The sequence below is a fragment of the Atheta coriaria genome, unplaced genomic scaffold (assembly GCF_025399875.1).
Source record: "Atheta coriaria isolate IRGN ID8LTWV9N9 unplaced genomic scaffold, Caltech_Dcor_3.1 hic_scaffold_6_pilon, whole genome shotgun sequence".
Lineage (NCBI taxonomy): Eukaryota > Metazoa > Arthropoda > Insecta > Coleoptera > Staphylinidae > Dalotia > Dalotia coriaria.
This window is the reverse complement of record NW_027045448.1, coordinates 8,717,302-8,742,798: the sequence shown is the minus strand read 5'-3', so window position 1 is coordinate 8,742,798 and position 25,497 is coordinate 8,717,302. Positions and strand designations below refer to the sequence as shown.

At 32.9% G+C, this 25,497-nt stretch overlaps 1 protein-coding gene and 1 long non-coding RNA gene across 34 annotated transcripts; both read left to right on the top strand.

Annotated features, from left to right (window-relative positions):
• The first annotated feature begins 9 nt into the window (after nt 1-9).
• lola (longitudinals lacking) lies at nt 10-25,384 on the top strand. 33 transcript variants are annotated; one of them, XM_065306206.1, is made up of 7 exons: nt 10-169; nt 730-910; nt 1,007-1,739; nt 1,805-1,891; nt 23,956-24,069; nt 24,270-24,483; nt 24,544-24,686. In XM_065306206.1, exons 2-7 carry the CDS (start codon nt 737-739, stop codon nt 24,614-24,616), a joined length of 1,395 nt encoding a protein of 464 aa, XP_065162278.1. In that variant the 5' UTR covers nt 10-169; nt 730-736; the 3' UTR covers nt 24,617-24,686. The 33 variants fall into 33 exon arrangements, 31 of the variants coding, with proteins under 31 accessions (XP_065162278.1, XP_065162279.1, XP_065162285.1 ...); XM_065306207.1 differs by lacking the exons at nt 23,956-24,069; nt 24,270-24,483; nt 24,544-24,686 and adding exons at nt 18,259-18,361; nt 18,418-18,633; nt 18,683-18,833; XR_010548954.1 differs by lacking the exons at nt 23,956-24,069; nt 24,270-24,483; nt 24,544-24,686 and adding exons at nt 13,877-14,263; nt 14,316-14,426.
• Nucleotides 1,898-3,645, top strand: LOC135794808 (uncharacterized). The gene is made up of 2 exons (XR_010548957.1): nt 1,898-3,493; nt 3,562-3,645. It is a non-coding gene; the product is annotated as an uncharacterized lncRNA (long non-coding RNA).
• Nucleotides 25,385-25,497: the final 113 nt, after the last annotated feature.

Genomic DNA, 25,497 nt, shown 5'->3' with positions numbered 1-25,497 from the left:
TCCAGCCAACTGCGGGCGCTCGGCTGCTGCCAGCGACGACGACTACTGCCGGTCGCTTTTAGTCAAGCAAAACCATTCCTCGATTTAACAACATTTATGTTCGTCTCGCAAAAATACGAAATTATAAGTGAAATTAATTGTGATATTGATTGAAATTGTGCCAAAATAGGTAATTATTACGTGCATTTATTATCGCTCTTTGTTTACGCGTTTTTTGCATGCTAATTTTAATATTTATACCGATAAACGAACATCCGGCGTGCTCGTCGTGCACGAGCTTTCGTGCCGCAATATGCCATATTCCGCAACTGGCCATAAATCATTTTTCTCGTGTAAAATTCCGTCATTGTGCCGCGGATGTTGTTTGTGTGATCATTTGTAGTGTGTAAATGTGCCGCGCGGTGAACGGCATCGTCGGATCGCCATTTTTCACAAATTTGTCGGAAAAGCGGCCATTGTTGCACCGTTCCAACGCTTGGCTTTCCCCTGCCCCACCCTGAAGTGACGAATTTACAGTTGTTGGCCTCCGGCTTCGCCACATAAGAGTTCCACTTTTCTAAAGTTTATTTACCTCAATACAATTAATCTGGAAATATACGCCGTGTCAAAGCTGCGCGTGTGACTTTCATTCAGCGTTCGCGGTCGGTTTTTTTTTTCATCGCGGTACGGCCATTTCCATGTTTGTAAGGATTTACGCGCACAAATATTAAAACCACATGTTCTTTTTAGGGACAGAATGGATGATGATCAACAGTTCTGCCTGCGATGGAATAACCATCAGTCCACACTTATTGCTGTTTTTGACACACTCCTAGAAAATGGGACACTGGTTGATTGTACACTTGCAGCAGAAGGAAAATTTCTGAATGCGCACAAGGTGGTTTTGTCAGCATGTAGTCCATACTTTGAAGTGAGTATTAGTACTTTACTATAGTTTTCGTACAAAAGAGAAACTGTCTTGTAACATGAAATGTAATTGCTGTTTTTTTTTCTTTTATCATTTTAGTCATTGCTGTCACAAAACTATGACAAGCACCCAATTTTTATATTAAAAGACATCAAGTATCAAGAACTGAAAGCAATGATGGACTACATGTACAGAGGAGAGGTGAACATCTCACAAGATCAATTAGGAGCATTATTAAAAGCAGCAGAGTCCCTACAAATTAAAGGCCTATCAGACAACAGAAAAGGCGAGACAGAAACAAAGAAATCAGTGCTACCACCTCCACCAGCCAAGAGTCCACCCCCTACGGCATCATTACCAAAGGTGCAGGGTTTGACAATAGAACATCGTAGGAAAGATTCCGACGAGAATTCAAGAGACGGCTCACAGTCACCTGGTCCACGACGAAGAAAGCGAGCTCGTAGAAGAAGCGAGGAAATCGAGAACAATCATGATGCTTCAAATTCCTCAGAATCTCATCACAGTGTACCCCCTCAAAACATTCCAATCACACCTCCAACAAAAGTAACCGATGTGCCTGAAGCGTTAGAGAAACAAGAAATCTTGACAAGGCATAAAGTTAGTGAGTCAGAGATTCCTCCCCAAGTTCCTAAAGAAAACATAGAAACCCATTCTGAACTGATGCTTGAACCAAAGGCTGAATATATGGACGAAATGAATGAAGATAGTATTGAAGATTTGACACTTGACGACGAAGAATTGAGTAATATGGAACAAATGGACGAAGGAGCAGGGCCTAGTCATGGCAATGTTGGTGAAGCATCTGGTCAAGGTGAAATAAGAGATAATTTTTTTCTTGAATATTCCTCAATAACGGTATATTTTTTGCTTAATTAGGTTTCGGATGGCACATGGGCAACCAAAGTCAAGACGAAGTGTTTTTGGCCGCACAAGAAGCCGTTGGAGCGCACCGCGACTCACAAGGTAGGATTTCCAAACGTTTTAATAGGCACTCGCGTACTATTGTACAACAAAATATTGTAAGACGTTTCAAATGCCGAATTTTGCCAACCTCATTACTTCGTGAGGTTATGCAAGGTTTAGGTCATATATTTAAAAGTAATCAACTAGGTTTTGTTGTAAAATGGTATTAGAGTTACTAGAATTGGCATATGCGGTGGCAACATCATGTTAACACACGACTTTTCATCCTCTGAAGTATTTAGTGGTTGCTTGTTGCTTTTCCCAGTGCTTGTGTAGGTAGTAGAAAACAAAAACAAACCAGCTCGCCCATGTATATGTGTCAGTATTTATTTTCAATGTTCAAGCGTCGCGCCAACTAAGTTTTGCTAAAATCACATTTCTGCCTTGAAAATAAGTACAATATTGAATGGATTACAAAATACTGCAAAGGTAGGAGAAGGGGGAGTTGGTTCACTGAATCAAAATGTAGTCACAACTGATACCAAATGTTGATATACATTTTGGTTCAACTCAAAGGATGATTATCGCTGTGTTATGTCACTCGTTCTATTTTAATTTCATGCGATGATGTGAGCTTATTCAATCAAACGAGTGAAGCTTGATTTTGTCATTATATGCCAATACTTGATATTTGGGTTTTGAAGTGATAAGTAATTAACAAGTCTAACGGGAGATATGAATTGACAAACGAGAGGAAAATGGCTTGTTTGTTAGTTACATTTGTATAATACTGTTGGCCTTCTATCTAAATCCTCTCTTCTCTAACTGGTTCTTTGAACAAGACTTGCATGCTTTGTAATAATATACATTCTACTAAGCCTTACTTAAGGCCAATCAAACTGCAATGCATACTTTTGCATCATTTATTTTATTTTTGCAATTAGTACGTTATTAATTGCAAATTTGTGCTTCGAACCTTGAAAATTACTTTATATTTTCATGGTTCAAATTTTGAATTTTGATATCAGTGATTATTGCCGGATAGCAATTACTCTGTTGCTATTCACAATTTTCATTGGTATTTTTAAGTGAAGTGCGTCGCGAAAGTGATTGAGTGCTCCAGTTTTGCAACTATGCTTTTTATTTGATTCATGACAGTTTCATGATCAGATAAAATAAAAATATTTGCTGCTATGATGAGTGTTTTTTTTTTTAATAAGTTTCCATCATTTTGGAAACTTGTTTACTATCTTTTCTTTATCGCATCCAATTGGTTGAGATAAAAACGTGAATTTAAGTGAAGTGAAGTGTTTCCTCGGAATTTTTCCTGAATTGAAGTTTCGTTTTTCAAATTCAATTGAGTTTGAGAAATAATTTTGTTTCAATTTAGATATAATATTTACAAATTGCCTTGTAAGTGACTTTACTTGCTTTACTTTATCAGCAAGTTCTATAAATTCCTTGCCTACCTTTACTTTTGGGTAGCGTTGGAGAAAAAAGAAATTCTGTTTATTATTAACTATTGTATACTTTTATCTCCAGAGCAGGTAACCTACGAGAAACAGCGTAAGGAACGTATTGCTAATGTTTTGTTGTTTTCCGAATAATTTTTATAACACAGTCTTGCTGTTTTCGCAGTGACGCTTCGAGTACTTCATATACGTAAGTTATAACCAGCAATTTCTTCTACGATCGAGTTTTAAAGACGACCATTCGATTTTATGTTCCAGATTTCCGCGTCCTGCCACGGGTCACTACCAGTTTGTTTTGTATAAATGATGTGAATATAATAATTTTCCAATTTATAATATAAATTTTGTGTACTGTGTTTTATTACCCATTCAACATTCATCAGCAATGTATCTTCTCATTTCATCAATTAATGCACTCATTTTGCAAACAAATTTAACCAAAGATACATCGTTTATGATTGTTTATCACAAATAATGCTAGGTGGTGGTATTTATGATTAATATTGAATTTTTAGAATCGCCAGTTATGATTTGGCTGTCAATACGATATCATTAATACACCACCTTCCAACTAGGATCGTTAGCATGAGTGTCGTGTGAAAAGGCTAGAAGTTCCATGAAAACAAAGGCCCCCTAATTTCGAAGTCAATTACCAAAGTTAAGGATCGTGGTTGCTAGAGTATAGCGCTATTTATTTGTAGGCAAATCGAACTGGCACCTGAGATATACACCTGACCTCTTTCCTTGTGGAACATGCGAAAAGGTCTACAAACATCGGGGCAACATGCGTAGACACATGGCGTATGAATGTGGAAAGTCTGCTCAATTTCAATGTTCCTATTGCCCAAGAAAATTTCATCAGTACTCCAATTTAAAGCGACATTACGATACTAAGCATGATGCGGTTTTCTAAATTTTAATTACGTAACATTCAAAGAACAGTCTAGTCAATCAACTTACAAAGTTTAAAGCGATGCCAAAATAGAATTTATCCACTATACATACCAATTCAAAACTCACCACCTAGTCGGTCATATCGAGTCATTAGCATTAATAATGTAAAATACTAATTTGTCATACAACTACGTCGTTTCTTCACGTAGAATATAGACCTTCAAGAAGGTAGGTTTGAAGAAATACCAAACGCGAAGAGAAATAACAAAATAATAACTAATACTTGGCACTGCAAATAAACAACCTAATCTTGGAATTTAACGAGTATAAATATAGGAATGTTTTATGTAGAATTGAGGTAGTTTATTTGTCTTGATTGGTAGTTGGTTACAAACAGTGTAGCCTTGGAGGTCTTCTAATATGATAAAGTTTTTCAGAAAATTTACGTAAAATTGTTGAGAACCAATACACGGAGTTGAAATGTACCATAAATAGTTCCGGTAGAGTTATGAAAGAAAATACCTTACAATACGATAAGCAGGAAGGATCCGAGGTACAGGACATGCGTTTCCATTGCTCAAAATGCACAAAAAGCTATAAAAATAAGCGCCATCTTTACAGGCACGAGAAGGAAGAATGTATAGACACTCTTCCTCGATTCAAGTGTCCATTTTGTTTGCATCTTTTCCGAAGGAAATATCATTTATCCAGACACATTGAGGCCAGGCATCGAGCAGATGGAAATAATGTAGATTTCGGTATGGAGTTCCTAACAACTTAATGATTATTATTCTAGTTTTTTTGTGCACATTGAGAAATGACGACTGATTATCATAAGAAATAGGAAATAATTTAAAACTTTGTAAAACAATTAATTTTTTATTGAAATAAATCTTATAAAAGTACGAGTTAATATTGATTTTTGAACGTAATTGCTTCTTTTTTCTGGGGAAAGGTACGATTTGTTTACGTAGCTTAGAGCATTCCTTATCAATATCCAGCTTAAATAAATAATTAGGTAATAAACAATTTTAGGCACACATTTACAAACAATATGCTTCATAGATATTTTCTTGTAGGATCTGATTCAAGCAATTCAAACAAAAGTACTGATCGAGAATCGAACAAGGAGCAGCAAGAAGGTAAAGTGTTAAATAAGTTTTTGAAATTTAAAATATTAAGTTGTATTATCAATAATCCGACAAAATCGGCAGAAAATATCAATGAAAAAACGGCGTCAGACTTTTTGAATACTTGTCATCAATGCGGAAAGGTTTATAAATGGAAATCCACGTTAGCAAGACATTTGAATGTAGAGTGTGGCGGAAAGGAGCCTAATTTTCAATGCAAATATTGCGTTTATAAAGCGAAACAGTTAGGAAATCTTAAAGTACATATCCGAAAACATCATAATGAGAAGTAGATTCATGGTAATTTATTAATTATTTCAATTTATAAACCTCTGTGCACACTGATACATGCGAACGTAACATTAACGAAAAAATGTAAACGTTTGGTAATAATTTGAACTTTTAAATAACGTCTAACATGAACAATAAGTTTAAGTGCTAGTGTTCATAAATTATTAGTCAGTCGGAAAGCAAGATTTCTAAAGTATTGTTCTGATTATTTGAATTAAACATTTAATGTGTGGGAATAAAACAATTGTGTTGAATATTACTTTTTCCTATAATTTACATTTTATAACCAAAAGTAAAATAACAATCACGAAGTTACTGATATTAATATAATCTATTTTTGTAATGTAAGTAGTTACTTGGTGGTAGAATAGGATCAATCATTTATTATATTTACAAATGAATTGCCAGCTTATATTGGAAGGAAACTAATAATCTATATTTTCAGCGTTACCAATGGCAATCCAATTGACCGAGTACGAACCGTTGGAAATAGAGTTTACAAATAGTCCTTGGTTTTTAGTGGCGGACAAACCGCCAAAGAAGCAAGTGTATAATAGAATTAGGGGCAATTTTAAGTGCTCACAATGTGATCGGACTTATATACGCAAAGACTCTCTGCAAAGACATTTGAATTACGAGTGCGGGAAGGAGCCCCAATTCCAGTGTCCGTTTTGTCCGCAAAAGTGTAAGCGGAAGTCACATCAGATCCGACATATCAAACGTCAGCATAAAGACAAGATCGGCATTTTAGAGGAGAACAATCCTGGCCTAAACATTTCAAAAGACATTAAGAATGAACTGGACGCAATGGACGACTATAACTCAGACATTAAGCAAGAAGCGGCAGAATACTAAAACTGACACCAACCAACCAGTACTTTATGAATGCAGATATAGTTTGTATATATAGTTCATATATTACATACGTATAATCTTTTGATTTGTAATTTCTTTTTCTATTAACTTTATGTTAGTGTTTAATCAAAAGCCAAATAATGTTTTAGCCTAAAGGTTATTATTCTTTCACTTATCAGTCTTTTTATATATGTTTAGATTACACATTTTCACGGAATAAGATTTATTAATAATTTGCGATTGCAATCTTCAACTTTGTATTTTTATTTGCGCATATTTAATATTTTAGTTTGTTCTTGGTGGAGGAAATAAAAATATCAAGGCGATTTATGATTTGCCAAATTATACCAACTAGGTATTGTTTTAAAAAATTTGCTCATTATTGTTCAATTTCATTAATTCATTTATATGCGTTGCACCCGTATGTGTGCTTTATTGGATTCATTACATTGCCGCATCATATTATTAACGCATTATTGTACATATTTCCTATATCATTATATCGTTTTATTTTTATAAATCAAACCCCCGCTTTTTATTATTTATATAGTACTCTAAGACAGTTTACTCTTTACATATACTTTTATAATTAAGATGTTGGAATATAATAAACATTTTCTTTGTATTAAAAAATTGTACTAATTAATATGTTTTTTTCAGCTCAAGATTTACGTGTTTCAAGACCATGGGAACATTGGCCCGCACATTTGGCATTACCGATGATTCTAATGCGCGAGAGCATGAAGAAATCCATGATACAGTCTATAACGTCCTCTCCTCCATTAAAATCCCCCAAGTCAGCAGCTCAGCGCGATAAGGGGGAGGTAGGCGGAGTTGTGTATACTTGTAGCGTGTGCGGCCGAATTTACAAGCTAAAGAGTTCGCTGAGGAACCATCAGAAATGGGAGTGCGGAAAAGAACCGCAATTCAAGTGCCCCTATTGCGTCTACAAGGCGAAACAAAAGATGCATATGGCAAGGCACATGGAACGTATGCATAAAGAAATAGATTATTCCGTGATAAAGGCCGAGGTGGAGATGAAAGCTGAGGCAGCTGGGGAGGCGGAGGACAATTGACGATGGGCTAAAATGTGATTTATAAAACGACACAGCACTTTATTATTTCTTTCAATTCTCTCTTTTTATTTTGTGAATAACGGTTCGGCTATTCTGATCAGGAGGGTGATGAGATGGGCAAATCTAGATATTTAACTGTTGAGTGCAAGTTGACCAGTTGACCATTCAATTTTGTACCGCAAGAAACTTGTCAAGTGCCTTAACTAGAAAAAGACAACCACATAATATTTAACTCCGACTGATTTATAAAATCATACTGCCGATCTTTAATGACGTATTACATACCTATTTACTGCTGCAGGACCTAAATAACATCGCTGATGTTTTTCGTACATACATACCGTAATTAATCGTAAGCATTTTCAACCACAAGGTTTACCCATTCAGCCTATACATAAAGTAATAAAATAATGAAATGTGATATATGGGTGGTAAACATAAAAATGAAAAAATACCACATGACAGAACAAGACAATATTTTTATAGATTTTAAACTGATATAGTGATATTTTTATACACGTTTACCTATACATGTGCCTCACAGTGTTAATTGTTCCTTTACATAACTTTGGTATCAGATGTGTTACCTTTTCTGTTTGCGAAAACACCGCAAACGATAAAAAAATAAGTTTTACTACTATGCTATACATATATTTACAGTGCGAGTATGATAGTTGAACAAACTGTAACTTGGTTGCACTTGCTATGAGGATTTGATACGTGAAGCTTTTGGTCAGGTAGAGTTATCGGACATATTAATATAGAACGATGAAGAAAAGAAAATTGCGCTATAAATATTTAATTGGAGGTAATGGTTATTTCTATTTTTATATGAATAATATATCAAGTTAAACTGAAATGCACATAAAAATGAGGCAACAGGCGGCTTTTAGCTCATAAGAAAAGTTACTATTATTTACATTTAGTTGATTACTTTCAAAAAGTAGATTCTTATATATGGGTTATTCTTTCATTTTGTGTATTATAAAGAAATTATTAATTTTATTTTCGCTTGATCACGAATTCGCTTGATTATTAACTGTTTTGGTGGGCGCGTGTTTTCGCGCGCGACGGATACATTCAATTGCTTTACTAGTTGTTAAGAATTCAAAATTATAAAAGGTGTGGGGGAATCTTTAATAGCGCAAACAATGCAGCTTTCATTTGGATTAAATAGAACAAAATAAGTTATTTGCTGCAGGCAGAATAGCATGTTATAAACCTAAACAGGACACTCAATATTATAATACTCAAACTACGAACAATAATTGTGATTTACCATAACTTGTAATAGTATATAGAAATGATGCCAAGTTCCTGATTTCCATAATATGCATACTATTTTATTTAATCATAGTGTTTTCTACATATTACGAACCCGAACAATATTTTTGTAACATCAAATGATGCATTTATCATTTTTTGTACAATATTTCTGAAGATTTACAAAGTTGACATTGTTACATACCTTTTATATTATTGCTATTGTATTAAAATTCAATATAAATTCTTACCTCGTGTAAAGAAAACTGTGTTTAATTTATAGTCAATTAATTGTTTATGTAATACATAGAACATGTACTAATTATGTTTTGTTTTAGGTGCGGGTGACACAATTTGGACATTATTGTATTTACATAGGAGTCACTTTCACATATTCAACATATTCACGTTTGTATTTATCAGAATTTATACTAACACTGTTTGGTTTCATTTTAGATATTATTCTCTTGAGAGATATATTGTTAAAGAAACCGAAAGATGAGGATTCAGCGGATGGTATTACGGAAAATTCTGTATCAGCGGTGGAAAAACCCTCAGATAAAACTGAAACTGAGATAAAACCTGCCGATAAAACAGGCAAGGATTCGAAAATACTGAAAATCAAAGAAGAGTTGAGTTCGCATGTACTGTTTCCCAAGCCGAATGTGAAGAATGTTATAACTTTAAATAATTTAACGAATGTGAAATTGAGTTCACCAAAAATTATAGTTACAAAACCGCTGCAGGGTCGTGGATTTGGTAGCCGTGTTATTTCCAATGAACGAATGAAACTGTTTTTAAATATGAAGCCAACGGACGTACCAGTGCGGAATAAAGTCACACTGGCATGCGAGAAACCGGTGTTGAAAGTGCCTCGGGACACAATTAGATGTTCGGAGTGTCCGATGCTAATTAATCCTTTGCAAAAAGTTGAACATGCTAAAGTGTGCACAAAGGTCCTTCATGAGTCTCACCGCTTCGGATGTACTAGTTGCAGTTTCAAACATGCAGATAAGAGTGAAATGGAAAAGCATATCAAACAAATGCATAAATCTTAAGAATATTTTCTCATTTTTATTCCTTTATTATGTTTATTTGTTTTACCTTTTGGTTATATTCGTTGATTATAAATTAGTTTATGGTATAGTTTCTGTTTACATTGGTTTATTTTATACAGTAGTGTTTTATTTCAAATTCGAGTAGTGGAGTACAATTTTATTTAATTTTGAATTATATGTTACGTAGTATTGTTTCAGTAGACTTGTGGTTCGATAATAAAATGCGTTGTACTAAAAACAGAGGGTTTTTTAGGGCCGTCCATATTAGATCTAATTGAGTTTGATCAGGAAAATCGCATTCACATTCGCCATCCGAATATTCAGGTAAAACAAGAGTTTGTGGCACCGAAAACTGAATCTCCCGCGACGAAATTGAAAAAAATTGCAAAACCCAGGAAAATTAAAAGTGATGTTGGACCCAATGCATCTCCTTTGACTGAATTATTTATGTGCACTAATTGTACAAAATCGTATCGTTTGAAGCATTCCTTGACTAGACATATTAAATACGAGTGCGGCAAAGATCCGAAATATCCTTGCCCGGCATGCGATCGTAAATTTAAACATAAGTACGATTTGACTATTCATATAAAGACTAAACATTGTTTTCCAATGTTGCAAACAATTTTAACTGAAACATAAGTCAATTGGGCGTGCGCCAAACTGACCTGACATTTAACTTAAGGCTGATTTTGCTAGTTTAATTATTTAACGCATTATTTTACGTCTAATTTATAATTTGGTTAGTTATAAGTCTGTTACCATTTTATCTCATTCATTTACATAATTGTAATAATCATTTTCTTAAATAAATTATCAATTAATCCAATTAGATCTTTTATATTTATTTATTTATTATCAAATGTGCACGTTTTTTGCAGGCAGTGATTTCTCCGAAGAGACTACATATGGTATTGTTAAAACAGAGTTCACATTTCTTAAGATGTATTGCAATAGTGCTTGATTATTGATTTAAGAATTAGAGGCCGTTTAAGCGTTAGTAGCATTCAACTGTTCGATCGGAGATTAATGCATTTAATTGGGTAATTTTTGTTTTAGGTGCTCGCAAATCTTATGTGTGCCTCAAATGTCGGAAAAGTTACACACTGAAAAGCAATTTGAGGCGCCACGTCTTCTATGAATGCAACGTGGAACCAAAATATCAGTGCGAAATATGTTTGAAGAAATTTCGGTATCATTTCAGTTGGCGCAAGCATAATCTCGGCTGTAAAGATCGTTTTCAGTACACGAAATGATTCAATGCTTAGTTGCGCTTTTCGTTTAATTTCTTTTCTGTGATATCTTCATTGCAGTGTGTGTCATTAACTTGTACTTAATAACAATAAACAGGTTCTTAATTTATATATTGTATTCATTCCAGACCATTTACGACATTTTTGGATTAACTGCAATTTTTCTTTTAGTGATTCTCTGCGCGGGCCCTATTTTGTAGCCACGATTTTGGTATCTTAATAATTGTAAAAAACGATGAAACGATTGCCAATCCAATAAACACATTCATAGAATTAAAATTGATCAATTGAGTAAACAAAGTTTGCGATTAAGTAATAAGTTTTTGGTTTATATTAGAACTGACTTTAATTTACAAATTATTTTACCAACAATTATTAAATATATTTTTACAATTGATTTGTTGGATGGTTTTGCACTACTAAGCGATTCATTACTGCAATCGTCAAGGTTAATTTATATTTCGAATGCAGGAACCGCCGACTTTTTGTTATCTCAAGATTATATACAAAGTTTAATTAATTACATTACGAAACTATACATTACATTATTTTTATTACATAATACATTAAATTACTATATTCTCTGCGGTCCTATGTCATTTTGTGTTTAATATGCATGTTTTAAGCAGTAAGCTGACTTCTATATATTTTTTTAACCAGACATGTTTGTTGTAGGATTATTTGAGGGGGTGGACAAATGGTATGCTTGCGATAAGTGCGATAAAAGATACAAGTACAATCCTTCGTTGAATAGACACAAAAAATATGAGTGCGGGAATACCCGAATGTTTCCGTGCGATTTGGCAGGTTGTACTTACGCATCTAAACGAAAGGACAATTTGGCTGTGCATGTGCGAAACCATTGGAGGGTTCCACAACGACAATACCAATTACCGGCCGATTTTAAGATCAAGGAGGAAAAATATTTCTAAACCTGAACCTTTATCCTGAAAATTCAGAAGTTGTTATATGGACATGTGTTATTATTTTATTTGTACTCTTTTTTAAATAAAGCGGGAGACTGATTTATCTAGCTCATATGTACAAACAAAATCATGCAGCTGAATTTCTCTGTAGCATTGCGATATTATTTTCATATAATGTATTTTATATTATCCTAGAAAGTGGCAAAAGTTCCTACTTTTCAAAGTTTATTGGTAAGTTGCTGCCCAATGCGTGTTCCCTAACAAATTCATTGTGTTGCATCCTTAAATGTAAACTGCGACGACTTTTAACAATTAAGGCCATTACATAAAACTTTTCTGTTTTAGGGTACAGGCCGTGTTTTATGTGTAATCAGTGCGGAAAGACTTATAGTTTCTTGGCGACGTTGAAGCGACACATGAAATACGAGTGCGGTAAAACACCAGAGTTTTCCTGTCCGATGACGGGGTGCTCATATGTGACAAAGCACAAATTTTCGATGAAAGCACATCTGAAAGCACGACATTTTAGAAAAGACTAGTTTTGTGTTTCAGTTTAATGTTACCCAATTTTACCGAAAGTATGATGAAAATAATTAAGCACGGAAGTTTTTTTTTGTCGTGCGAGTCAAATTAAAGCACAATATTGAGTGTACACTGTTTAACTAATGTAGTAGTTTAGTTAAAATTTGTTAATAACAACACAACGGTGTTTAATGTGTTGAGAATGTAAAATATGTAATTTTGTAAATAGAGTCGTCGATGTTTCTCAGGAATTTTACATAAACTGATGATAAAAAACCTACCGGACCAAAATATTCTTTTGAAAAGTTTAATCTATTGAAATTTCAAAATTAGTAAGTACTATTCTTTTTATTGGATTACTACTATTTTTCTGTAATGTTATTTTTGCACATATGTCTAAGATAAATTAATATGCAATTTTGCGGTTGTTTGCAGGAGAAGAAATCGAGAGGAAAATAACGTTTTTTCAATTTTCGTATTTTTGGCTTTGTTAACTGTGAAACATGCTCTGCAATAATTAAATAGTTGATTTTTTTAATCTAAATGTAAGCTGCGACGACTTATAACAATGATGCCAATACATAAAACTTTTCTGTTTTAGGTCGCAGGCGGTGGTTTATGTGTAATCAGTGCAGAAAGACTTATAGATCCTTGGCGTCGTTGAACCGACACATAAAATACGAATGCGGTAAAATACCAGAGTTTTCCTGCCCAATGACAGGGTGCTCATATGTGACAAAGCACAACTTTTCAATGAAGAAACATCTTAGAGCACGACATTTTAAAAATAACTAGCTTTGTGTTTCCCCATTTTACCCAAAGTATTTTGAAAATAATGTTTATATGTAATATGTAATTTTGTGCATAGAGTCGTGATGTTAAAAATTCGACTGGACCAAAAAATACCTTAAAACAGTTTAATCTTGAATGAAATTTCATATTGTGTAAGTAATATTTCTTTTATAGGGATACTATTATTTACATCTTTTATTTACAAATTTTATTTTTGCAGGCAGGTTTAAATTGATATGCAATTTTGTGCTTGTTTACAAGAAAAGAAATTGCTGGGAAAACTATGTTTCCTCAATTTTGGGATTTATTTATTTTGTTACGTGTGAAACAAGCTCTGCTATAAATAAATAGTTGATTTGTTTATTATTTACCTACTTATTAAACAAATCACAATGGTGTTAAGTTTAAGCCAATGTAAATATGTGAATTTCTTTTTCTTAACTCAAGTTGGTTGGGGTTTACTATTGTGATGATAAAACTTCAATGCATTACATTGGAATTCTCACATTTTAGATTCATTCACGTGCAAGACATGCCAACGTGAATACAAACGCAAGTCGTCTTTGTACAACCACAAACGATGGGAGTGTGGAAAAGAACCGCAATTTCGATGCGCCTATTGTCCGTACAAAGGAAGGCAGAAAATTCACTTTTCCATGCATCTTTTAGCGAAGCACAAAGAACACAAACATGAGTTTGCTTCTTATATTAACAATTCAAAGAAAAATCTATTATAACATGTTTGAAATTTACATTTGTATTTGTTAAAGAATTTGAGGAGAATAATATTTATTTTTGTTGCTTAACATTTATATAATTAAATGTGAATACTCGAAATTTTAAGTGATACTCTCTATTCAAAATCACATTGTAATGTTTTTAGACTGACAACGTTTTATGGTAATTAATTTTGATTACTGTGTGGACCACTAATAACTGTGTTTTGTTTTAGATTCTACGGCTTTGGCGATGAGGAATAGGATGACATTAGGAGGGATGAATTAAAACTATAAAAAAGTCAAATTAAAACTTTAACACTTTAATAAAATCATGAATTTATTTATTTTTTGTTATTTTGTTTATTTTATTGTTTTTATTATAATTTTTTTGTTTGTTTTTGTTTCGGCGAAGTTAAAGCTATCCTTTATCTTAAGTTTATTTTACACAAATTCTTTTTTATGTACATAAAACGATCGCTTTATTTTGTTCAATTTGGGTTTTTGGTTTATTTTTCATTAACTCACATTTAAATAATACAAGATTTCACATTCTTTTATTATTGCAATTCATCCAAAACACTTAAAACTTCATCCGCGCCTCGCACAAGTCGCTCGTGATGTAATAATAATGAATATGAATAAAATTTCAGAATTTCTTGAATTGGACGAAATCATTGCGCCGGATCCAAAAGACTATTTGTACGCGCAACTCGACAGCAACTCAAATGATTCATTTAAAAAGGGCAATTCAATGCGCAAGTTTAAGTACGCTATTGGAGAGGATATTAAGCCCGGATATAGCAGCGAGTCGCAATTTGCTTGCCGACATTGCGGCAAGCGTTATCGATGGAAATCGACAATGCGGCGGCACGAGTTGGTCGAGTGCGGCGGCAAAGAGCCGGCATTTCAGTGCCCGTTTTGTCAGTACAAGGCCAAACAGAAGGGCAATTTGGGAGTGCATATACGAAAGCATCACAACAATATAAACAATAACAACAATACCGTCTAGACAATGTCGATGCGTGTGAAAAGTATTCAGTGCGCTGAGCGCGCTCACAAACGTTTTGAAAACGTATTATTCCATCATGAACTTAGATTAGTAGTAACACATTAAACCAAAACGCAGAGTACAATTAAATCTATTATTAGTTTTCTTTAATTAATTAATTAACAAACGTATTATTGCAGTTGAATATTTCAGAGTTATTGTTTATTTATGTATACATAATATATTTTTATTTATAGCATATTTTTTATGCACAAGAGTGCAGCAATTTCACGTCTAACGTTTGCACAATTGCATTATTGGAACCAAATATTATTAAGTTATTATTTGAAAAACACAAAGAAGATTATTTATTTATTGTTTAGAAGTTGTGGTTGTCGAGGAGTGGGTATGTATTTTATTTCTTGTTCAATGTGTTTTACATTATTGCTGTTTTATTCGACACTCTGAGGGGCCGCAACTTCTCGAAATCAAAGTATATACAATTTGTTATGAAATGTTTTCAGTTATTTGTTGTTTTATTTAATGTTTCAAATTTATTTCTTGAAAATCTGTTGAATTTTTCTCGGAGATAGATACGTTAATAATGAGGGCACATAGAATAATGTCCAGTTTAAAAAGTATTCTGCAATTTTTTAGAATATTAATTATTAACTTGGTTGATTTTATTTATTGATTATTATCGATTTAACATTTTATAAATGTACGACGAATAGACAAACGGGGTATATAATTATTTTTATATTTTTGGTCAAAGGGTGTAATTCAATACAGAAATAAAATATTCCGATGAATCTAAAGTGTATTTTAAAATTTATTGTTATGAATTTATGTAATTAACAATTATTTGTTTTAGGTAGCCAACGTTAACCAGCAGAACATTTCTTATTTAAATTCTTATTATTTGATTTACTTTAGTGTTAAGATATATTTCATCTCGGTACATTTCCTGCATGCGCTGTAGGGGGTAATTAACTATTCGCATGCAGTCTTCCTTTATTTTTCATTTTATTATTATTATTATTATTTCGATTTAATTTTCATTTGCTATTACACACCTTTATTTTTTTGGTTTTAATTTAATTTTGCCAACGTTTTATGGTCTGTTGTAGATGAAAAGCCGAAGAAACTTTCACTTCCTTGGCAAGGAACGCAAACGGGCCAGAAGAAGTCTCCTAATAATAAAAAAATACTTCCAACCATTGTGACAACCGCAAATGGGAATGAAGAAACCTATGCTTGCACGGATTGTTGGCGCACATACAAATTGAAAAGTTCACTACGTAATCATCGTAAGTGGGAGTGCGGCATTGAACCTCAGTTTGAGTGCTTGTACTGTCCTTACAAGGCTAAGCAAAAGATGCACATGATGCGACACATGGAGCGCATGCACAGTGATAACGAAGTTGATCCTAACTTGGTGAACACCATAATGGATTTTAATATTGACTACAATAAGTCTGGGATGAAGACTTAATAATTTATTATCTTCCACTTTACCTATGTACCCAATTACCTACGGCGGTGTTGATGTAATCCTTTGATTACGAACTATTTTTGGCTATACGTATATACATACGTAACGTTGATGACTTGGTTTTGGGAACTTGTTAACTTTCTATTATTCATATTATAAATGAACCTATTCAATTTTTTATTCATACTATTGATCAAATTGAGAACATGACACTATAACAGGATTACGTTTAATTTTTAGATTGTAACTTCATGTATCTTTTTTTTTAATGTTTACTTGTAAGCGATACTATTTTTGATACTATATCTTTTTATATTCATATTTCAAGTGCTTTGCATTGCAGTTTTCATTATACATAATATGCATACCATTTCTGAAAACGTTTAATAAAGTTTTGATTGATAAATAATACTGAATCACCGAAACTTTAGGCTTTTTTGCATGAGTGAATGTAGGAGACTTATGTAGATATGTGTTATTATTTCAATTGTATCTAATGATGAATTCTTTTTAGGTCATTTTGTAAAAGTAAAACCGTTTATGTGCCCAATTTGCTGCAAGAGCTACGCTTCGCAACTGGCATTAACACACCACACTAGTAGCGGGTGCGGACGCATACAAAGTTATACTTGCACTTGTGGAAGACGATATTCATCGACCACTGCTTTAAGACGACACATTCGATACGATTGTGGTAAAGAGCCACAATTCAAATGCTCGGTTTGCGCGTACAAAGCGTTTCAGAAAATAAACCTCAAATTGCATCTTGAATCAAAACACAACATTACAAATTTATGAAGCTAGTTGTATTGACATCAAATGAAAAGTTTGATTATTTTAACAAGGATTGTGATCCGCTTTTTGCACTGACTGTATATTACGGAGAAAATATGAATAAATAAATGAGCATATTTGTATTTAAAAAGATATGGGGGACTATGCAATTAGTCATTGAAATTTGTTATATATTTCATACATGATCTAATGTAGCCGTTTATTTTAGGTGGGACAAAACGATATTTTGGCATAAAATGCTCATGGGACTACAAATACCGGCAGTCTCTTTATTATCATATAAAGACAAAGCACATACTGAAAAAGAAACGAATCGTTAAATAAATGTCTTCCCACAACCATTTTTCAGTTCTTTACGTTTAGATACTATAAAACAACTAACTTGCATTGAGTTTTTCGTAGTTTGAGATAGCTTGATATTTGTAAACTATTCATGAGAATACTGAATAGTAATTTGTGATTGATTGTGTTAATGGCGAGTAATGAATAAAAATTGTTTTAGGTTTCTACCTTAATGAAGATGGACTATTTCATTGCCTTACATGTTGGAAAGGATACAAAACAAAAGGGTCGTTGGTGCGGCATATTAAGTTTGAATGTTCTAACAAGAAACGATTTCAGTGTAGTTACTGTTGGAAACATTTCACTCGCAATAGTACATTGTCGGCACACATCGCGCACATGCATTAGTGACGAAATTGTTATTGAAAATTTGTTAATGTGTTGTAATGACTAACAATATTTAAATACTTGTGCAACTGATTTGTTTCAATATACTCTAGTATTGTATTATTTGTTTACTAAATGGGGACGTAAAATGAAAACAGTGAAATAATTTTTTCTTTGCGTATTTAGTATATATTTCTTGTATTTGTTTTACTAATTATTAACATTTCAGATTCGTGGCTGGTGGAACAATGGGATAACGAGAAACCGCGTTTTGATTTTGTATCTCATAAGGGTTATCTATACGTTGCCAATAAATACGAAAGAAACAAAATGTAATTTATTCCAAAAAACAGGCAAATATTTAAAGTTAATATGGTGGATGTTTTAGGTATTATCATTGCTACTTATACAAATCTGACAAATGTCGAGCAACAGCACAGGTACCTATGAATAACCGAAGTGTGATCAAACTCGGCAGGTTGGACCATAACCATCCCCAGAACCCATCAGCTTCCATAATTTGCAGATTCAAAAATAAATTGAAGTATCGTATGGGCGCAACTGATGCTCCAGTGGACGCAGTATATAAACAATTAGCAGAAGAGTAAGATAAGAGAGTTTTTTTGAACTTGTTTGAATATTATTTTTTTTAGGGATCCAGAGGGAGCGTTATATGTTCCCAAAACAAAAAATTTGTTTGTTGCAATGGGTCATTGGAGGTACAGGCACAGATAAACAGATGATGTACTTTAGTTCTGTTTTTAACATTTTACCACGAATTAAATAAATGAAAAAACCGTTAAATGTGTCTTTGAATAATATTTCGTAAAACTTTTTATTTATTTTAATGTTTTTAAAGTTTTAATTTTTACAGGAGCATTTTCTCAAATATTATGGGAATTCTCGAAAGGATAACTTTCTATTGTTACTAGAACCACATTTAGTATTTACTTACAAGTTTTACTTTGAATGTGATACCTAATGCATTGTTTTAACAAACAAATCTTTTAGGTTTTCTAAGTTACGATGAGCGTGTGACGTGCCCACATTGTGGTCGCAAATACAAAAATCTCACCACGCTGCGGATTCACAAGTGGCAGGATTGTGGAAAAATCAACACCTGCGCACAGTGTGGATATCGATGTAGACGGAAATATATACTTAAGGAGCACTTAAAGATCAAACACAATATTACTTAAATGTTATTGTTTTGTTTATAAATTATAATATTTATTACAAAAGTAGAATGTACCGTTCCTAATAGTTTGGAAGTAAATGTGTGTGATTGTATTAGTGCAAAATGCCAAGCGTGAATAAAAATATACAAGAACATGTTTCAACTCTCACCATTAACAGATTGTTTTTTGTATTCTAGTTTATACACGGAATATGTGCGCGAATTGTGGGAGGCAATATAGCTTTCGATCGTCGCTGCATCGGCACATTAAACTCGAATGCGGCAAGTTACCAGCGCACAAATGTCCGGACGTCTACTGTGCATACATCACGAAACAAAAACCGAATCTTATGCGACATATACGCCGGAAACATCCTGGAATTCCTGTCTCCTCACGATTTATATCCATTTAAATCGCACTTCTAGTTTTAGGAAATTTGTTGAAACCAAAAGATGATATTTTTATTAAATGAACCAAATATGCTCGGCTTGTTATTTTGCATCTGTTAGTGTTGTACATTTACGCAGTTATAGTTTAGTTCTACTTCTAATTTATTATTAATCTTATATCTGATTTCTAGTCGTAATAAATATAAATAAACATAAATGATATTGTTGTAGAGTTCCTGCCGATGAGGGAGAAAAAGTACGTGTGTCATTGCAAAAAGGCGTATTATCGAAGTTCACATCTGAGTCGACATCAACAGAACAGTTGCCGTAAGTACGCCTTGCATTAAGTCCAATATTATTACTAATGTTTGTCGGTGTTTTGGTTCAATTGTAGACTTGCGCTTTTTAAATTTGGAGGAGCGAAAGTTTATTTGTTTGTGTGGAAGAATGTACAAGGAAAAGAAGCATCTCGACAGGCACAAGAGGATGGGCTGCAGATTTGCATGAAGAGCACGAATGACTTACCAAATTAGTAGTTTATATTTTAGACACAAGTTAAACATAATATGACATGGTTTTTTTTATGTTTGGAAATCCATTTATGCCATTTAAGTATTGTTCAGGATTGTTTTGAGAGGGTCACATTCATTCTTAGTTTTAAATGTTTTCTTTTCTGTCATTTGTTGCGTTAATAAATAACTGAGTTTTTGTGTGAATTGTGACTATTGTTTTATTTTCTTAGTTTATGCGATGTATTTATTTGATACTAATAATGTATTTTGCATTATCGTAAGTATCAAATGAAAATGTTAAATGCATTTTGTCTAACCAGTGTTTATTTGTTCCAGCTCTTCGAGTTGTGGCATATGTCTCCAATAGGAGTAATGTTTGTGCAAAGTGTAATAAAAAGTACACTTATCGGAAATCTTTGTTCAGTCATATGCGATACTGCGAAATGGTTCCCGACTTTGAATGTCCCTATTGTGAATATAGGGCGATGACAAAAGATTTGCTCACTAAACATATGAAACGAGATCATCGTGACAAAATCTATGAGCAGGGATTATAAAAACGTTTTTAATCATTCTATTAACATCTATCCTTCCTTATTTCACTGTATAATTTCTTGAATGTTTCAATAAAGAGTTTAATCCATAACGGTTACTAATATTTATGTATTCTCTTTATTAGTTATAAACAATGTGCAAAACGAGTAAATCAGATTTGTATTTAAAGTTTGCTTATTGTCGTATCTCTTGTTCTTGATTAATTAATACATTTTTAGTTTTAGATCAGTACAACTATGCTCCATATGAATGTGCCACATGCAGAAGACGTTACCAAAATAAGTGCTCACTGACGAGGCATCAAACGGTTCAATGTGGGAAAGATCCAACGCAAGTGTGTTCAGTTTGCAACGCACGAATGCATTTCAAATCTAGTCTGAACCGACACTTGAAGCATGTCCATGGACTATATTTACAAAGCTAATAAATAATATTGTACAGTGTTTTAATGAAATGTTTATTAAATAAAACGTTTGTGTCTTTCAAAGTTCCCCTTTTCCCGTTAGTTATATTTTTGTCATGCGATTTTCTTACTAGTGTGAGTATTTTAGTCTGGATGTTTTTACTTACTGTTGATAATGTTGCGCTGCGCCTATTGAAACGTGTAAAACATTTGATTTATTGTATGTTTTAGATCAAAGTCAAAGCCAACCTGCCAGCTTAGCACGGAAACCTATTTGTAGAACATTGAACTACGACTGCAGCACGCAAATGTCTTTTCAGTGCCCGCTCTGTCCGCGAAGGTGCAAGCGAAACGATGTCTTGCGAGACCACTTGCAAAAGATTCATCGCATATTCGATTATAAATAAGAATGCGTTCGCGCCCCATGTAAATCAATATTCTTGAAATGGTGTGTATAACCGCATAGGGTAAAACCATATCATTTAGACTTGGATACTATTTTATTCTTTTTCGTCGTTTATCGTTTCTATGATTTGCAGTAGTCGAAAAGTGGATAGCGGTGGGATTTTTGAATACAATGTAGGCTACATTTAATAACAATTCAACGTACTCGTGTCTGCTTTAATCATCATCTTCTAAATGTGCCAAAATTTTATTTATTTATTAACCTACACTATACATATACATTTGTGACATATCTTTATTCGATACAATAGTAACGTGTAATAATTGTGGATTTTTAAGAATAAGTTTATATGCCATATTTTTTAATCAATTAATTTATTATTCATTTTTATGCATTCGGTCATAGATCCTTAGTCAAATTTTTATAGACTGTTCCGATGATTATTTTATTAATTATTAGTTGTGTGATTATATAAATACTTTCAGAGGAAATTTAATAATAAAGATATATAGTAATAAGAATGTTGATTTGTATATGTTTAATATATTATTAATAATACAGCATAAACAATTTCATTTTAAGTTCAAGTGAGTATATACATGGCATAATCTTCACATTATTAACAAAGTTTGTTTTAGGTTGAAGTTGCAATGGAAGAACTCATTCAATGAATGAAAATTTTAAATTATTTCGACTACAACAATGAATAAATGTTTTATATACATAAATATATTATATTTGCCTTAATCAAAATACAATCTATTCCCTTATAATTAATATTGTAACTATAAGAGTTTTTAAGTTGCGATACAAAATGTTAAGCTATTATTTTTTGTTTGTTTTGATTTTTTTTGTCTTTTTTAGTTAGATGTAATGTTTCGTGTTTTAAAAATATTGACGATTGCCGTAAGTGCATGCGTTTGCTATCATTGTAAAACAATTCCAAATAGAATTAATATAATGTTGTGTTTGTAGTTCGTGGCGTCCCGAGCAGAACTAGACGGTTAAGCAAAGCAAAATGGACGTTCCGCAACGAATTCGACTGCGGTGTATGCGGCAAGCAGTATCAGAGCAGGAAATCTCTATACAACCATACGAGATTTGCATGCGGAAAGAAGCCGGGATTCCTTTGCGATGAATGCGAAGCAGTTTTCTTTTACCGTCACCATTTGAAGCGTCATAAGTTGCTACATATTGCGAAGTAACTTTCGCAACAATACCAAAAGGCATACATAATAAATGCATCTAGTCATTGCAAATGCCAAAACCTTAGAATAGAATATTCTACATAAGAAGGTTGAAAACCCTAGCGTATAAACTACAGTTTAAAACAAATTTCTTGCTATTACAGCAAATATTTAAAGTTTATAGAAATTAGGTACATCTAATCTAACGATTTTTTTTGTCATCGATATTTGTTTTTGTCTATTGGAATTATTTATTTATTTAATTGTTTTTATTTTTTGTTTTTATTGTTGGGGGAAGTATTTGTCCAACAGATTTTGTTTCATGTGCAATTATCAACGAGTCATTTAATTTAAAAACGCAATGTATATTTAGTTTTAGAACCGACACACTTTGGTCATCTGTCCTACGGTGTCATTGAAATCCCGCGGCCATTGGATACAAATGCTAGTCAAAGTCAAAGATCCGCAGCATTTCATTGTGAATATTGTTCGTACAATACAACTCGCCTGTATAATATCAGCAGGCATTATATAAACAAACATAAAACTAATTATCTTAGGCGACCTACCTATTAAAGTGTTTGTGAAACTATTTAAATTTATAGAAGACGATTAATTTACAAATTACGATATAATCTGGTCAGAAATACTCTTTATTTACGACTGAATTTTTTATGTTGTTTAAAACTTAGAAGTGATGTTAATTTATTTATACCCAAGCGTGTAGCATTAAGATTGATAATGTGTGCAAGAATTTAATTTGAAGAATAAAATATTTATTCAATTAAAACGAAATTGTTTTCAGTAGCAAGCTATTTGTGCAAGTTGCGTTTATGTGTTTCTCTGTGTAGCAGTTATTCTGTCACGCGCTGTAAATGTATTAATTATGAATAAAACGATTTGTTTCAGATGTGGATAGGGCTGATGATTCGTCAGCTAGAAAATACATTTGCAAGCAATGCGGCAAATCATACGTACACCAGCCAAGTCTGAGTCGACATTACAAATATGAGTGCAATAAGTTTAAAAGTTTTGAATGTCCGATTTGTAATTACAGAGCCTATCAAAAAGGACACGTTGACAAGCACATTAAGTTTAAACACTTTAAACACCTGTATTATTGAAATAAACTGTAAGAATTTTAAACTAACTGCTTGATTGTGCACATGAATTGCTTGTTTTGTGATGCCAAGGGGTAAATGCTTGTTTTGTGTCATTCTAATATTAACAACATTCCGTATATAATTTGAATTCCACAAATATTCGTGATCGTTAATAGAAATGTTGATATTTTAGGTGGACTTGTTACAGGATACGCCAACAGATATCAATGCAACATGTGTGGCAAGTCGTACAGCCACAAACCGAATCTATATCGCCACCGGAAAATAAAGCACTATGGGGGAAAAAGTAATAACAATGGACATCAAGTCCCATTTAATTTCCCCGATTTCTAGCCTTTATAGACGAGCCAAGTTATGACAATAAAATTTAATCCAACATCGACCAACCTGTTTGTTTGTTGTACATATAATTAATTTAACTAGTAGTTAGTAATGTTCATGTTTGAGTATCGAGCGAGAACATATTTTAACACGAAATTTTTGTAGCTAAAATGTTCAAACTGATGAAAAGGACGCGAAGAAATCTGAAACTGCCCAACTGTCATTGCGAGATGTGCGGCAAGCGATTCACGAACATGTACGCATTGAGATATCACCAACGGCACGAATGTGGAAAACAATATCAATGCTTTTGTGGAATCGTTTACACTTCAATGCCAGGCATCAAGTATCATCAGAAAGTTCGTCACAACCTGGATGGGTGAGTAAAGAAGCGAAAGCTTAATGAACAATAATAAATCTATTTTAAACTTTATTATAGGAAACAGGGTGGAATATCATTTATAGTAAAAAATGCTGAAACAAAGCATACAAACCAAAGCAACAACAAATAATTCTCCAATATGTATCAATTGTAACACTAGCCTACAAAGACTTTAGTTATTATAAATTATATACTATTAACTATTTACCTATGATCCTTCCTAAGGGCTTAAGAGTTTGACTACGACTTGTTTTGTTTTAATTTTAAAACGATTTTAATTTTTATTTTGTCCTGATTATGTTTATGATCGTATAATACTGTTTTTATGTAGTGGACGTATCGACTAAACTTAATTTTAATCATTTTTTATACAACAAACATCTGTGTATGTTTCAGAAAAGCGTTTCGAATGTGAACGGTGTCAAAAGTCATACAAATATCGTAAGCATCTTAACTATCATCATCGCCACAGTTGTGGAATAACAAATACATGCATGGTGTGCGGAAAAGTTTATCAAACGCTCGCAGCATTTTCGTATCACATTGCTAATGCCCATGTGAAACAAATGTACTAAAATATAGTAAGAAATAATTCACATACTTGTATGCGGTGTTGACGTATATTATGAAGTAACAAACAATTGCAATATGAACAAATATTTATTTACGTATATTTTTAAATTTATTTTGGGGGCTAAATCTAGCAATATTAGATTTTATTTCGTTTATTGGGATATTTGTTTCTACGAAATTTGTTTAGTTATATGTAGTTTATTTGTAGTTTATACTTGAAAGTTATAAATGTATGTGGAAGGTATTTTCTGTTAAAAATTTAAATATTATAAACGATTCATATAAAAAATGGTGAATAAAACATGATTTGATCAACTGTAAACAACGTGTGTTAAATGTGGTGATGAAAAAGTCGTTTATGTCAGAAGCTGAAATAAGAAATGAATAGTTTGGTCTTAAATCGTATTTGTAACCGCAAAATATGATCCGAGACATTGA